This window comes from Nicotiana tomentosiformis, chromosome 6 (assembly GCF_000390325.3).
Source record: "Nicotiana tomentosiformis chromosome 6, ASM39032v3, whole genome shotgun sequence".
NCBI lineage: Eukaryota > Viridiplantae > Streptophyta > Magnoliopsida > Solanales > Solanaceae > Nicotiana > Nicotiana tomentosiformis.
This window is the reverse complement of record NC_090817.1, coordinates 24,663,761-24,678,417: the sequence shown is the minus strand read 5'-3', so window position 1 is coordinate 24,678,417 and position 14,657 is coordinate 24,663,761. Positions and strand designations below refer to the sequence as shown.

The window sequence follows — 14,657 nt, the reverse complement described above, 5'->3', positions numbered from 1 at the left end:
GCTTCTTAGATGGCTAATATCATTAGATTGATAAGTGATGCTTGACTCCATGATTGCATTTGAAGTAGCCTAAATGACTATGAGTAAGATCTGCTAAAATCTAGTTATATAACATAATTATGTAACTTTTCGATGATGCCAAAAGGGGGAATATAGTTTGTGCTTTTTACTTTGGACTGTGAGTTTTATAACCTAATGAACCTGGTACTTGATGATTTATGACTTTAAAATGAAAAGTGTTCTAACATTGTGTTGATGTTGAAGTTGAGTTGAAACAGGTGTCATGCTCATGAAAAGCACTAAGTTTGTCATCATAAAAAATGGGGAATTTGTTGGCCTGAGTAAGTTTGTTTTGATGATTGATAAAGAAACACACACATGAACCAGGTTTATACACAGTGTACACAGACACAGTCAGATTCAAGCACAATATATGCATGTGAAGGAGATAAACTTAAGTGGTTATATCTGATATCTCATGAACTAAAAGGTTGCATAAATGATAAGGAGCAAGACTCCTTACTCGAAGAGTATCGCATTAGAGCTCTAGTTATTTTCTATTCTACTCAGAGGCGGATCCAGGATTTCAGGAGGATGGGGGCACCACTACCTGACCACCGTTTGATTTGGTCCTCTAAAATTTTACCATGCGCTGACAACAACTTGACAAGTACAGAACAATCAATATTGTTATTACAAAAACTTATCATTCCATAGACAAATATCAATAAATAGTTTCCTTACCTTGTAGAACTATCATTGATAACATCGTTATTTATAGTTACAAATACTAAGCTCGATATATTAAAATTAAATAACTAATCAAAAAGAGAGTGATAAATGAAAAAAGAGGGAACTTGAAATTGAAAAGATTCAAATTAATTTAAATTTCATTTTTAGAATTTTTGAAACTCAATGATTGAACCAAAAAAGAGAATGAAGAAAACATAAAAAAGAATTCAATAAAAATGAAATTTTAATTTAAGGATATATCAAAGGGTGAACCCAAAAATAGAAGAATGCATGGAAAAAGAAAGATAGGGCATGGGATTTGAACAGAAAAGAAAGAAAAAGAGAAATAGAAAAACGATTGAGAGGGGATTCAAATACTAGACCTAGGGACTAATGGTGCACAAATCTACCACTACACCAAATGCTCTTTTGACCATGGGTTCCCACATGGCATATTAAGTAGGTTATCCGAAAAATACCACTGTGATACACAGTCTAAGGAGGGGGGCATGGGTTCACGTGCCCCATGACCCTCCACGTGGATCCGCCTCTGATTCTACTAACTCTGTATATTTCAGGATGTTCTCATTTTACAAGTACACACAAACGCTGAAGTTAAACGAGAGTTGAGAGCACAATAGCAAGGCATTGCAATTCCTGTGTGATTCAAGTGTGCGAACCAAAAGCTACATGAACCAGATAGAAGAACTAGTTCCAAGTTTCTGTTTTTTATTCTAGTTCAATTGTGGTAGGGCTTTTGAGTTGTACCTTTCAGTTTTATCTAGAAGCATTTGTACTAGGTACTATGAGTTGTAGGATTCAAGTTAGAGTTTAGAGTTTTGTATACGCTGTTTTGGCTCAGTGATTTAGTGAAGTATTGAAAAATATTCTACTGGGTGTAGGTCGTGAATTTTTCACCTTTTGAGCCTGGTATTTTTTACGTAAATATACTTGTGTTCTTTAGTTTCTGCATTTATTATTCCGCAACCGTAGTGTAAGGAATGCATAGAAGAACCAAGTCCTTCTATAATTTGTGCATACAAAAAAATTACCACACAAATCATCTCTACTTGTGTGGTATTGAAGCGTGAAACATCACTCTTCCATTTCTCTTATTCGTGTTTTTCAACGTGTCGCTTATGGTGTGCTTCCATACATTTTTACTTCTCATATTTTGCTTCTTTCGTTTTTAGTTCTCTTTATTTTTCTTAATTGTTAAACATAATTTCGTATTTTACTAGCTTTATTGCTATCTATAGCAAAATAATTATTAAAAAAATACCTTCTAAAATCATATCCTTTTGTTGTTTAAAAAGTGTGATAAATCATAAAATTTCATATTATAACATTGTGAGTTGGTACATCATCAAATTCATAATTGAAGCTTTTATTAATTATCTTAAATTAAGATATTAGTTTCTTGAAAGATAGAAGATACCGATTATACTTATTAGTTACCAATTTATAATTATTTAGTACTTTTATTTATTGTTTAAAAAAATATATAGTTTAAATACCTAGTTATAAAATAATATCTAATATATCTTATATACATATATTTTTTATACATTAAAATTTTGCTTACCCTATATTTTACTAGTTTTATTTTCTACATTAGTATAAATATTTGTTATAAAAAATACTTTCTAAGCTCATATCTAACCTTTTTATAATTACATGAGTTGGTAAAAAATAAATTCATCATTGATATTCTTATTAATTAATTTAAGTAATAGTATTATTTATCTGTACGATATGGATTATTTTTAATGATATTATTTACTAATTTATAATTATTTATTACATTTGTCCAAAAGTTATTTATTTAAAATACCTCATAATAAATTAGTTTTTATATTTATCATTTCCATATATGTTCTCATGCTGTAAAACTTTTCTATATGTTTCTTTAACTATATAATTATACTTGTCTAGTAAAATATGGCAGTGAGAATTCCATTATAATTATGTTATGTCAAACAAACAGGTCATAATTATTATATTGCATAATTATCAGAGTGTGATTTGCATAATTATCAGACATTACTACCCTAGTAATTACATCGCCAAGTAATTACACATAATTTTTCAAACAGAAGATTGGTTGAGACAACAAACATTCATCTCGTTCGTCCTTTTAGAAATTAGGAGATTGTAAAAACAAAGAAAATTGTTAGAATTATCTTATAATTTCTATCTAGTTGCAATAGGCTTGATCTTAAGAAAGAATTTCGTTTAATATTTTTTTTTAAATCAACCAAATAGCAATAGAAAAGATTTTCCATTTTAGAGCGTGTTTGGCCAAGCTTCTAGCATGTCAACAGTAATTTTTTTATCAGAAAAGTACTTTTTTAAAAATTTAAAGTGTTTGGCCAAAAAGAAAAGTGCTTTTGAGCTGCAGCAGAAGCAATTTTTCTGCTTTTGGGAAGAAGCTACAGATTATAGCTTCTTCCTAGAAGCATAAGCAAAAAATTACTTTGTTGAAGATAAAGTATCCTCACCATAAATTTATATTTCTCAAATTATTCCCCATTAATTTAACTTTTTTTTTTGTTTCTACCACGCCTTTTTCTCTTTTTTTTATTTTTATCGTACTTTTTTCTCCTTCTCTTATTCCTCTTTGGAATAGTCTCTGTATTATAAATAGACCTCTTCTTTTTTATTTAGATAGTGATTTATGGAGTAAATTATTAATTTATATTGAATTAATGACATATTTTGATATATTCAATTCATTATTTAAACAATAGGTAATAATACTAGATACCTAATATTATGTTTTGGATAACTATATTGATTAAAAAAGGTTTAATATATATTTTTATTTAAATCTTTTAATTAAATAATATAAAAACTAATTAAATTATTATTTAATAAATAATTAAATTTATTTCTTTGTTTTAAATAATATTGGTTGTAAAGAAAAAATTTTATTGTCCTTTTTCGTAATTTGACACTTAAAAGTACTTTTTGAAAAGATTGGTCAAAAATAATTTGCTTATCAAAATAAATTAGTCAAACACAATTTGTTTTTCTTCAAAAGTATTTTTTCGAAAAGTACTTTTAAACAAAAGTACTATTTAAAATAAACAGTTTTGACAGCTTGATCAAACGGGCTCTTAATCCGTTCCCCCCAAAAAAAGATTTTCGCCTGTTTTTTAAAGAAAAAAAGGGAGGCCGAAGAACATATGTACACTAGCCCTTGTTACTGCCAAGTGCAGCCCGCCGCCTTTTTCAATTCTCTTATATATGTCGCACGAATAATTAAGAAATACAAATAAAATTGTGATTTACCTTCAAAATCCTACTAAAACTTAGTCAACTATTCATATTTAATTAGTCTTCATTCCCTAATAACATGCGTATCTAAAGTCCTGCTACGCTTCTACTAACATTTATTATTTCTCCATTCCCTCTAGATATCACTCCATTCGTATTCCCAAGAATTTCGAATACAACAAAATCATCAGATTCATCTATATATATTTGATTTTTGGGTTTACCAGTTTTCAGTCTATTAATCTTTTCAAGAAAGTAATAGAAGAAGGCCAAGAACTCTAAACATGGAACAAGAGATGGCGAATATACCGTTCCATCAACAAAATCTGCGCGCTGATCAATCTAAAAGTGCAGCCATTTTCAAGAAATCTAATCGTCCTGTTACTCTTAAGGTAATTCTTGAATATTTCATATGATAAAAACTGATACTAGTATAGTTGCTTTCTGGAGAAAACTTGCATGCATGTATTTATCAATTCTTTAATCCGATAAGATTATATAAAGGTGATGATAGATTTAAAAACATCAATTCTACATTGATAGTAATAAGATTTTCATATTCTTTTTCATCGGAATTTTGTGGATGTCTTGATGCGACCTATAGGTCACGGGTGTAAACCCTGAAATTAATGCTTGTATTATGATAGATTGTTCTACATTACATTCCTTGGGGTACGGCACTTCCCCGACCATCCATGAATGCGGGATGCCTCGTGCACCGTGGTACCCTTTTCATCGGAATTCCAGGAATGTTGGATGCTGGCTGACTCGGCACTAATAGTTTACCTTGCTTTAATTCTATTTCCTTTTGTATCAGTATAGCTGTTCCTCTCTTTTTTTTGTCTCCTTTAAATTTTCAACTTTTTTGGCCCAAAAATGCAGTAGGTGTTAATTTCACTTTTGTTAAATTGGAGACATCTGATAGATAATTGGGGACAGAAAAGAGATGCACAAAGAATTCAGAAGTAGAAATAAATAAGTGCCATTTTAATCTGTCACTATGAATGCACTGAATAATTATTTTTCTTAATCAAGTTCTGTTTCTTTTTAGGATTTAACTTATATTCCATATAATGGTGTAAAGAGTTTATACATTGTTTTTTGAAACATAAACGACTCTCGGCAATGGATATCTCGGCTCTCGCATCGATAAAGAACGTGTTGGGAAAAATACTAATCTCGCCCAGGAATAATATTCACGATAAATAATAATAACACAAGAGAGTAACAATGACACCAACTCTTTCAATGGGTAAAATATAATACCCGAGCGGAGCAATATAACCACTATAATATTACAACTTAGTAGTGTCAAGAGACTACTACAATTTTTAAAGAAATAACACTCTTTATTTAAAACACTTCACTACAATATTACTCACACTCACTATTTATCTCACATACTACAATCTATGGATTACTCTCTCTAACTTCTATTGCTTCTCTCTTGTTTTGGTGTAATTGAAATGAAGAATGGAGGTATTTATTTATAGTAAGAGATGTCATCCAACTACTACAAAGAAGATGTTGTTGTTGATTTAGTCCTAAAAGTTTTCAACAAAGTTAGGCAGCTCCCATTTTCTTTAACAAAGTTGTCAACAAAGTTAGGCACCTCCCATTTTCTTCAACAAAGTTATCAACAAAGTTAGGCACATCTAATCCCATTTTTCTTCATTTATGTTTTGTTTTTATTTAATATGAGCCCCACAAATATCTCCCTTAATTTTGATTTTTCTTTTTCATTCCAATACTTGATCTCAATCTCTGAAAATCCTCAAACTTAAGAGGCTTTGTAAAGATATCTGCAGCCTGATCATGAGACTTCACATATTTGAGATTGACTTCATTCTTGGCAATGCACTTTCTGATGAAGTGATATCTTGTATCTATATGCTTGCTTCGATCATGATACACCGGATTCTTGGCGAGTGCCTGTGCAGATTTGTTATCAGTACAAATCTCTGTAGCTTCAGTTTGTGGCAAATTGAGCTCCTTCAATAATCTTCTTAGCCAAATAGCATGACATGTACATGATGTTGCTGCTATATATTCGGCTTCACAAGTCGAAAGAGTAACTATGGACTGTTTCTTTAAACTCCAAGAAATAACAGAATCACCCAAGAAAAATGCAAAGCCAGTTGTGCTTTTTCTATCATCAATATCTCCCGCATAATCACTATCACAAAATCCCATAAGGTTGAAATCATTAGAAGTAGAATAAAATAACCCAAAGTTGATCGTACCTTTTAAGTAACGAAGAATTCTTCTAGTGACCTTCAAGTGAGTGGAGGTAGGAGCTTCCATGAAGCGACTTACTACTCCAACTGCAAAGAGTATTTCTGGCCTGGTACAAGTCAAGTATCTCAAACTTCCTACAAGACTTTTGATTCATCAAACTTGGACAATTTTGTCCCACTCTCCATCGATGTGTTCACGGGGTTACAATCGATTATGTTGAACTTCTTCAAGATCTCTTTCGCATAGCTTTCTTGAGAGATGAAAATTCCATCCTCTTTCTGCTTCACTTCTAGGCCCAAGTAGTATGACATGAGCCCTACATTTGTCGTCTCGAACTCACGAGACATATCTTTCTTAAAAGCTTAAAACAAACTTGGATTATTACCCGTGAAAATAAGATTATCAACATAAAGACAAACAAGTAAGATATCTCCATTAGTATGAACTTTAAGGTAAAGAGCATATTCATGGAGACAACGAGTAAACCCATTGTCTTGAAAATACTTGTCGATGCAACTATTCCATGCTCGTGGGGCTTGCTTTAATCCATATAAAGCTTTCTTCAACCGCAACACTTTATCTTCATGGTTTTTTACCACAAAGCCCAATGGTTGTTCAACATAGACTTCTTCTTCAAGATAGCCATTCAAAAAAGCTGACTTGACATCTAGTTGATGGATCTTCCAATTCATTTGTGCCGCCAAAGAGATAAGCAAACGAATCTTCTCCATGCGGTCAACAGGTGCATAGACTTTTTCATAATCAATACCTTGCCTTTGCTTGTAGCCTTTAGCCACAAGTGATGTCTTGTATCTCTCCACATCTCCATCAGCATTCTTCTTTGCCTTATATACCCATTTAACTCCAATTGCTCGATGACCCTTGGGAAGTGTTATTAACTCCCAAGTGTTGTTCTTCTCTATTAACTCGATCTCCTCCTGCATGGCTTGTTTCCACCTTTTGTCTTCAACAACTTCATCAAAATTCATTGGTTCACTATCAGCAAAGAGACAATATAAAAAATTAAAATTAGTAGCTTCTTTTGTGTCGTCATAGAGCTCTTGAATACTCCTTATCCTTTGCGGTTGTTCATTTGAACTTTCTTAAGAAGAGGGAGATGCAACATTTATTGGAGAAGGATGTGGAGTTGTATCCTGCACAGATTTCACGGTCTCTGGTTCTTTTTCATCACCAAAGTATGGAAGAAAATCATATGAAGTTTCTTCCTGAGCTTCCCAATTCTATGCCAATTCTTCATCAAATTCAACATCGCGACTTACCACCATCTTGCCGCTACTTGGGTTGTATAGCTTGTAGCCTTTTGAACTCGTATCATAGCCAACAAACACATGCTTGACACTTCGATCGTCAAGCTTCGCTCTCCCTTGATATGGCACATGAGCATAGGCTATGCTCCCAAAGATTCTCAAGTGCTTGACACTTGGCTTTCTTCCACTCCATGCTTCTTGAGGGGTTTGATCTCTAAGATTCTTTGTTGGAGACTTGTTGTTCAAATAAACTACACAAGATACAGCTTCTGCCCAAAATTCCTTGGGCATATTTTTAGCTTTTAACATACATCTAGCCATATTAAGAATCGTTCGATTCTTTCTCTCTGCAACTCCATTTTGTTGGGGTGAATAAGGTACCGTTAGAGGGCGACAAATTCCATGAGATTGACAAAGGTCATTAAATTTTTTTGAAGTAAATTCGCCTCCTCTATCGGACCTTAAAGCTTTTATTTCATAGTCACTTTCTTTTTCTACAAGTACTTTGAAATTTTTAAAAGCAGCAAAAGCTTTAGATTTTTGATTCAAGAAATAAACCCAAGTCTTTCTACTAAACTCATCAATGAAGAGTAGAAAGTATTTACTTTTACCAAAGGAAGGTAGATTGATTGGTCCACACACATCAGTGTGAACAAGCTGAAGCGGTTTGGTTGATCTTGACATGGAATACTTTGGAAAACTCCTCCTTGCATGTTTTCCAAGAAGACAAGCTTCACACAATTGATTGAGATGGTTGATTGATGGTATCCCATGTACCATGTTCTTTTCTCACATTGATTTTAGAGCTTTAAAATTCAAGTGCCCAAATCGCATGTGCCAACACCATGATTCATCTTGCACATTAGCCTTCAAGCACTTTGTATCAATTGTTTTAAGATTCAGAGAAAATAATCTATTCTTTGACATATGCACTTTAGCAATTGGAATTCCACCTGAATCTGTAAGCCAAAGATGCATATTTTTCATGTGGATGTCATATTCCTTTTCAAGAAGTTGGCCCAAACTCAAAATATTACTTTTTAATTTTGGCACATAATAAACATCTTGAATTAACTTGTGACTACCATCTTTACAGGAGATCAGAATCGTACATATCCCTTCAATTTGAATCTTTGAGGTATCTCCAAAGGACATATTAGCTCTCACTGTTTTATTGATCTCCACAAACTTCTCTTTGCATCCACACATATGATTGCTTGCTCCATTGTCCAAATACCACGAGCTGCAATCGTCCTTGTCTTCTTCCTTGAGTGTCATCAACAGTGTTGACTCAACTTCTTCTTTCTTGTCGTCAACAAGGTTAGCTTTTTCTTCAACATTTCTACGACATTCCCAAGAGTAATGGCCAAATTTATGACAATTATAACACTTAATTTTGGATTAGTCATACCTTTGTCCATTATTTTCTTGGTAGTAGCCACATCCTCTTCCTCCTCTATGTCCACGACCACGACCTCTGAATGTCTGGTGGATTTTAACTTCATTGTTGAAGTTGTTACCGTTACTTCTTCCTCTTCCATTACCACCACGGCCTCGGCCTCGCCCGTTTCCTCGATAACTCTTTTCACCTTCATAATCCTTAAATGATGCCTGAGTTCTAAGAAATTGCTCCAATGACACTTCTTGTCTCCTCTTGATCTTTTCTTTATGGGCCTGTAAAGAACCATCCAATTGCTCTACCATCATAAAGTCTAAATCTTTAGACTCTTCAATAGCACACACCACAAAATCTAATTTAGGTGTTAAAGTGCGAAGGATCTTTTCTACCATACTGACATCTTCTATGTCCTCCCCGTATCTTCTTAATTGATTTACAACAACCTTCACTTTTAAACAATAATCCGAAATGCAGTCAAATTCTTTCATTTTTAAAACTTCAAAATCAGCCCTTAGAGTTTGAAGTTTTACCTTCCTCACCTTGTTTACTCCTTGAAGAGAATTATGTAAAATCCCTAAGCTTCCTTTGAGGTGGTAGCATCTGCCACCTTCTCAAACATGGCATCATCCAAACATTGGTGGGTGAGCGTGAGGGCTTGTTGATCCTTCTTCTTCGTCTTTGCCAAGACATCTTTTTCATTTTGAGGCAGAGCTTCCTCATTATCGGGTTTTGCATACCCTCTATCTACGATTTTTCACACATCCTGAGAGCCAAGAATGGCTTTCATACGTAGACACCATTTCTCATAATTATCTTTTGTGAGACTGGGGTACTGAAAAGACAGCGTACCATTATATGCCATGGCTCTGATACCACGTTGTTGGAAAAAATAATAATCCCGCCCAGGAATAATATCCACGATAAATAATAATAACACAAGAGAGTAACAATGACACCAACTCTTTCAATGGGTAAAATACAATACGCGAGCGGAGCAAGATAACCACTATAATATTACAATTTAGTAGTGTCAAGAGACTACTACAATTTTGAAAGAAATAACACTCTTTATTTAAAACGCCTCACTACAATATTACTTACACTCACTATTTATCTCACATACTACAATCTGTGGATTACTCCTCTAACTTCTATTGCTTCTCTCTTATTTTGGTGTAATTGAAATGAAGAATGGAGGTCTCTATTTATAGTAAGAGATGTCATCCAACTACTACAAAGAAGATGGTTTGTTGTTGATTTAGTCCTAAAAATTTTCAATAAAGTTAGGCACCTCCCATTTTTATTCAACAACGGTAGGCACCTCCCATTTTCTTCAACAAAGTTGTCACCAACGTTAGGCACCTCTAATCCCATTTTTCTTCATTTATTTTTTGTTTTTATTTAATATGAGCCACATAGAACGTAGCCAAAATATTCCTATCTGTTTAGATGATCTTAAAGTGTAATAGGAACCTTTTTCTCAGCTCAAACTGCTGATCATATTAGATGCTAGTTCTCACAAAAAAGAAATAGAAGCTATCAAGTTAATAAATAGTTGCTTCTTTAATTTGATCCATTCAATTTATTGTTTTCTGTTATTTTCTAAATAATTCTTTGGGTGATCAAATCTTGCAGTTTGAGAATGTTGTTTACAAGATTAAGCTTGTGAAAGAAGGGTGTATCAAATCCTCTAAATCAGAAGAAGAGAAAATAATATTGAAAGGTGTCTCAGGTATAGTTTCTCCAGGTGAAATGCTGGCCATATTAGGCCCTTCAGGCAGTGGCAAAACAACTCTACTAACAGGATTAGGAGGCAGGCTCGTTCATGGCAATCTTGATGGTGCCATAACATACAACAACAAGCCATTTTCCAATGCCATGAAGCGTAACACGGGCTTCGTGACACAAGATGATGTTCTTTACCCTCACCTTACTGTGACAGAAACACTCGTATTCACTGCTCTCCTTCGTTTGCCTGGAACTCTTACAGTTCAGGAAAAAACTGCGCATGCTGAAGCAATTATAACTCAGCTCGGATTAACAAGGTGCAAGGATAGTATTATTGGAAGTCCACTATTGAGAGGAATTTCAGGAGGGGAGAGGAAAAGAGTTAGTATTGGGCAAGAAATGCTTATTAATCCGAGTTTGTTGTTCTTGGATGAACCAACATCAGGGCTTGATTCTACTACAGCTCAAAGGATTGTGTCGACGTTAAGGGATTTGGTGAAGGGCGGTAGGACTATTGTCATGACAATACATCAGCCTTCGAGTAGGCTATTTTACATGTTCAACAAAGTGTTGCTGTTATCTGAAGGAAATCCCCTATATTTTGGGAGAGGTGAGGATGCGATGGGATATTTTTCTGGCGTTGGATTTTCCCCGTTAGTCGCTATGAATCCCTCGGACTTCTTATTGGATCTTTCAAATGGTATGTTCATGTAACTTCTTTTTGTGCTTCACTTAGAGTCTTGTGTTATCTTATATTGGAATACTGTCACATATCTGACCCTTTTAAAGGCATGTCACAGAATTTTTGAAGTACTTTGGCTCTTATGGCTCGAGCCACCTTTTACTAAAGTACCTTGAAATTCTGTTTTCATTCGACTAATTATTCTGTTATATATGATCTATAGATGCAGAATTGATGCATAAAAATGGTAAATGCACAAGCCTATAATGAAGGCTGTTTATGCTTATGTAAGAGTTCACTGTTATAGTCATCTGTTAGTGAGAATAGTTGTTTAAGAATTTTGTAGGAGCAAATTCCTTATAAATAGACAGTTATTTCATGTATTGGGACTTTCCTTAACTTTCCTATGACTTGTATGATCAATTCTCTATTGATGCAGACTCGTTCATAGCTTGGCGATTATTTTCAAAATCATCACTCATGTAATATATGCTCTTTTAGCAATTGGTATCTTGATTAATGAATTTGTGCGATATAATTTGTTAGGTATATTATCGGATGATCCTCGCATAACATCAGATGATCCTGGAGAAGATCCAGCATCAATCAAGCAAACTTTAGTAGCTGCTTTCAGAACCAATCTAGCAGAGAACTTGAAGGAACAATTGCAACAATTTGATGAACATCAGGTTGCTGATAAATTACATGAGAAGAAATTCAATCAATGGTCAAATACCTGGTGGCAGCAATTCTCAGTATTATTTAGAAGAGGGATGAAAGAACGAAAACACGAGTCCTTCTCTGGCCTCAAGGTTGGACAAGTCTTGGTGGTGTCTTTCCTGTGTGGATTGTTATGGTGGAAATCTAGTAACTTGCAAGATCAGGTAATTAATTGGTACTTAACCTTGTTAATATTAGTCAAAGCAGGGTATTATTATGTGTATTTGAACTGGTAAAATAGTACTTGTAATAATGAAAGAATAGTCCAATTGTAAAAGGGCAGTGTGGGTCACTAAGATCCCGCTATGCGCGGGATCCGGGAAGAGCCGGACCACAAGGATCTATCGTACGCAGTCTTACCTTGCATTTCTGCAAGATGCTGTTTTCACAGCTCGAACCCGTGACCTCCTAGTCACATGGCAACAACTTTTTCAGTTACGCCAAGACTCCCCTTCAATAGTCCAACTGTACTGACCTGAAAAATGATGTAATGGGATTATTTGAATCCATTATCCGGGAAAAAACTAAAAAAAATAGTAATTTGTTAAGGATTTAACTTATGTATACTGATGGTGTAAAGAGTTTTTATATTTTAACCTGTTTTAGCAAGTACCCCTCCAGTGTAAGGGTAAGGCTGCGTACATCCTACCCTCCCTAGACCTCACTTGTGAAATTATACTGGGTGGTTGTTGTTGTTAGCAAGTAACGTACATTATTTCCAGGTTTACTAATCCTACTTATTTTGAACTGTTGTAGATTGGGCTACTGTTCTTCTACTCGAATTTCTGGGAGTTTTATCCTATGTTCCAAGCTATTTTTACCTTCCCACAAGAGAGGATGATGCTAGAAAAAGAAAGATCATCAGGAATGTACAGACTCTCGGCATATTTCATCGCTAGGACTGTAGGTGACCTTCCAATGGAGCTAGTCCTTCCAACAATTTTCGTCGTTATAACATACTTTATGGCTGGCCTAAAACTGTCCGCCGGGCACTTTTTCTCTACCTTATTCGCCCTCCTCTATAATGTATTAGTCTCCCAAGGACTTGGACTTGCTATTGGTGCAATGGTTATGGACCAAAAATCGGCCACAATACTCGGCTCAGTCATCATGTTATCGTTCACCTTAGCTGGAGGATACTTCGTTCAACATGTCCCGAGTTTCATTGCCTGGATCAAGTACGTATCAATTAGCCAGTATGCGTACAAGCTCTTGTTAGGATCCCAGTACAGTCCAGGTGAGACATATACATGTGCAATAAACGCGACATGTCTTGTTGAGGATTTTCCTTCGATAAAGACTATAGGGCTCGGAGGTAAGGGCATTTCAGTGGTTGCATTGGCTATTATGCTTTTGGGTTACAGGTTCTTGGCTTATGTTGCTCTTATGAGGATTGGTGTGACAAAGAAATAGATTTGCTTTTACTTAAAGATAGGAGAAATCATTGTAGGATGAGAACTGAGGATGAGCATTAATCAAAAGCAAACATTAGTTTGGTATCAGTAAGTGTTCCATTTGTAATTTCGATTTTTTCTCTGCTGAGATATGTACTATCCGACTAGCAGCGATATGCCAAAGAACCAGCGATAGAATATCTAACTCTTCGATTTCTAGATCGTCTATCGAAAGTTTGAGCAAAATTTACCATTACATTATTTCTCTTTTGTTTTATCACTTCCAAGTGTAGTATTGATCTGAAATTTTGACATTGAATCAAAATCACGACATCCCACGATTATAATCCTGGCATTACAACCAGGACAACTAGGATTATAACTTTGGATAATCAATCCACTTTCTGTGCACGATATGTTACACCAATTTTTTGGTATAAAAGTAATACTTGTTTTAGTTAATACTTTCAACCAAACAAGAAATAAATTTAATCAAAATATTTATATTGCGAGATTTACTTTTGGCATGCTTAGATAATATCCTATGTCCGTATAAAAGCTACTCCAAGTTGTCTTGTTTTTCAATATTCTTTCACTTTGGCTTAACAATCATAATTTTCTTCTAAGCTGATTAAGAAATAAAAGTAAAAGTAAAATTCCGCGTTTTGGTTAATTCTTATGCTTTTAATTTGAACGTCATTTAACAAACAAATTCTCTAGAATCAGTTAAATATGTAAACATAGCACGGGATAGCCAGTTTTCGGACTGGTAATTCAAAAATAGTCAGCGTTTGTAAAGTCATTGAAAAATAGCCACTATTTTGCTACAACACAGATCGGTCCAGTATAATATACTGGAGATTGGTGCACCTGTGTATGAACTTCCGGCATATTATACCGGAACTCCAACATGCGAAAAGTTTCACCATAATATACTAGAGATTGAAGCACCTGTGTATGAACTTCCAATATAATATGCTGGAGTTCCAGTCTATTATGCTGGAATATTTTTCGGATTAAGTCGCAAACGTCAGGCCAATAATATATGTATGTAAAGAAATGCCGAGAAGGATGAAAAAATATTGCAAGTTAAAAAAGGTGCAAGTAAATATGGCATTATAAGATATGAAAAAAACTCAAAAGATTAAAAAGACACGATTAAAAAATAATAATTTGGAGGTGGTAACAAGTGCTTCAACAATTAAAAGGAAGGTTGA

General features: G+C 34.3%; 1 protein-coding gene across 1 annotated transcript; it reads left to right on the top strand.

Annotated features, from left to right (window-relative positions):
• Positions 1–4,160: 4,160 nt before the first annotated feature.
• LOC104101789 (ABC transporter G family member 9-like) lies at positions 4,161–13,693 on the top strand. The gene is made up of 4 exons (XM_009609306.4): positions 4,161–4,403; positions 10,552–11,344; positions 11,873–12,210; positions 12,803–13,693. Exons 1-4 carry the CDS (start codon positions 4,296–4,298, stop codon positions 13,457–13,459), a joined length of 1,896 nt encoding a protein of 631 aa, XP_009607601.1. The 5' UTR covers positions 4,161–4,295; the 3' UTR covers positions 13,460–13,693.
• Positions 13,694–14,657: the final 964 nt, after the last annotated feature.

What these genes read in the sequence shown, in the direction of transcription:
- LOC104101789 (XM_009609306.4), top strand. Translation starts at nt 4,296, where the DNA reads ATGGAACAAGAGATGGCGAATATACCGTTCCATCAACAAAATCTGCGC. An exon ending in ATCGTCCTGTTACTCTTAAG is followed by an intron (nt 4,404 to 10,551) that starts GTAATTCTTGAA and finishes CAAATCTTGCAG; the next exon opens with TTTGAGAATGTTGTTTACAA. An exon ending in CTTATTGGATCTTTCAAATG is followed by an intron (nt 11,345 to 11,872) that starts GTATGTTCATGT and finishes ATAATTTGTTAG; the next exon opens with GTATATTATCGGATGATCCT.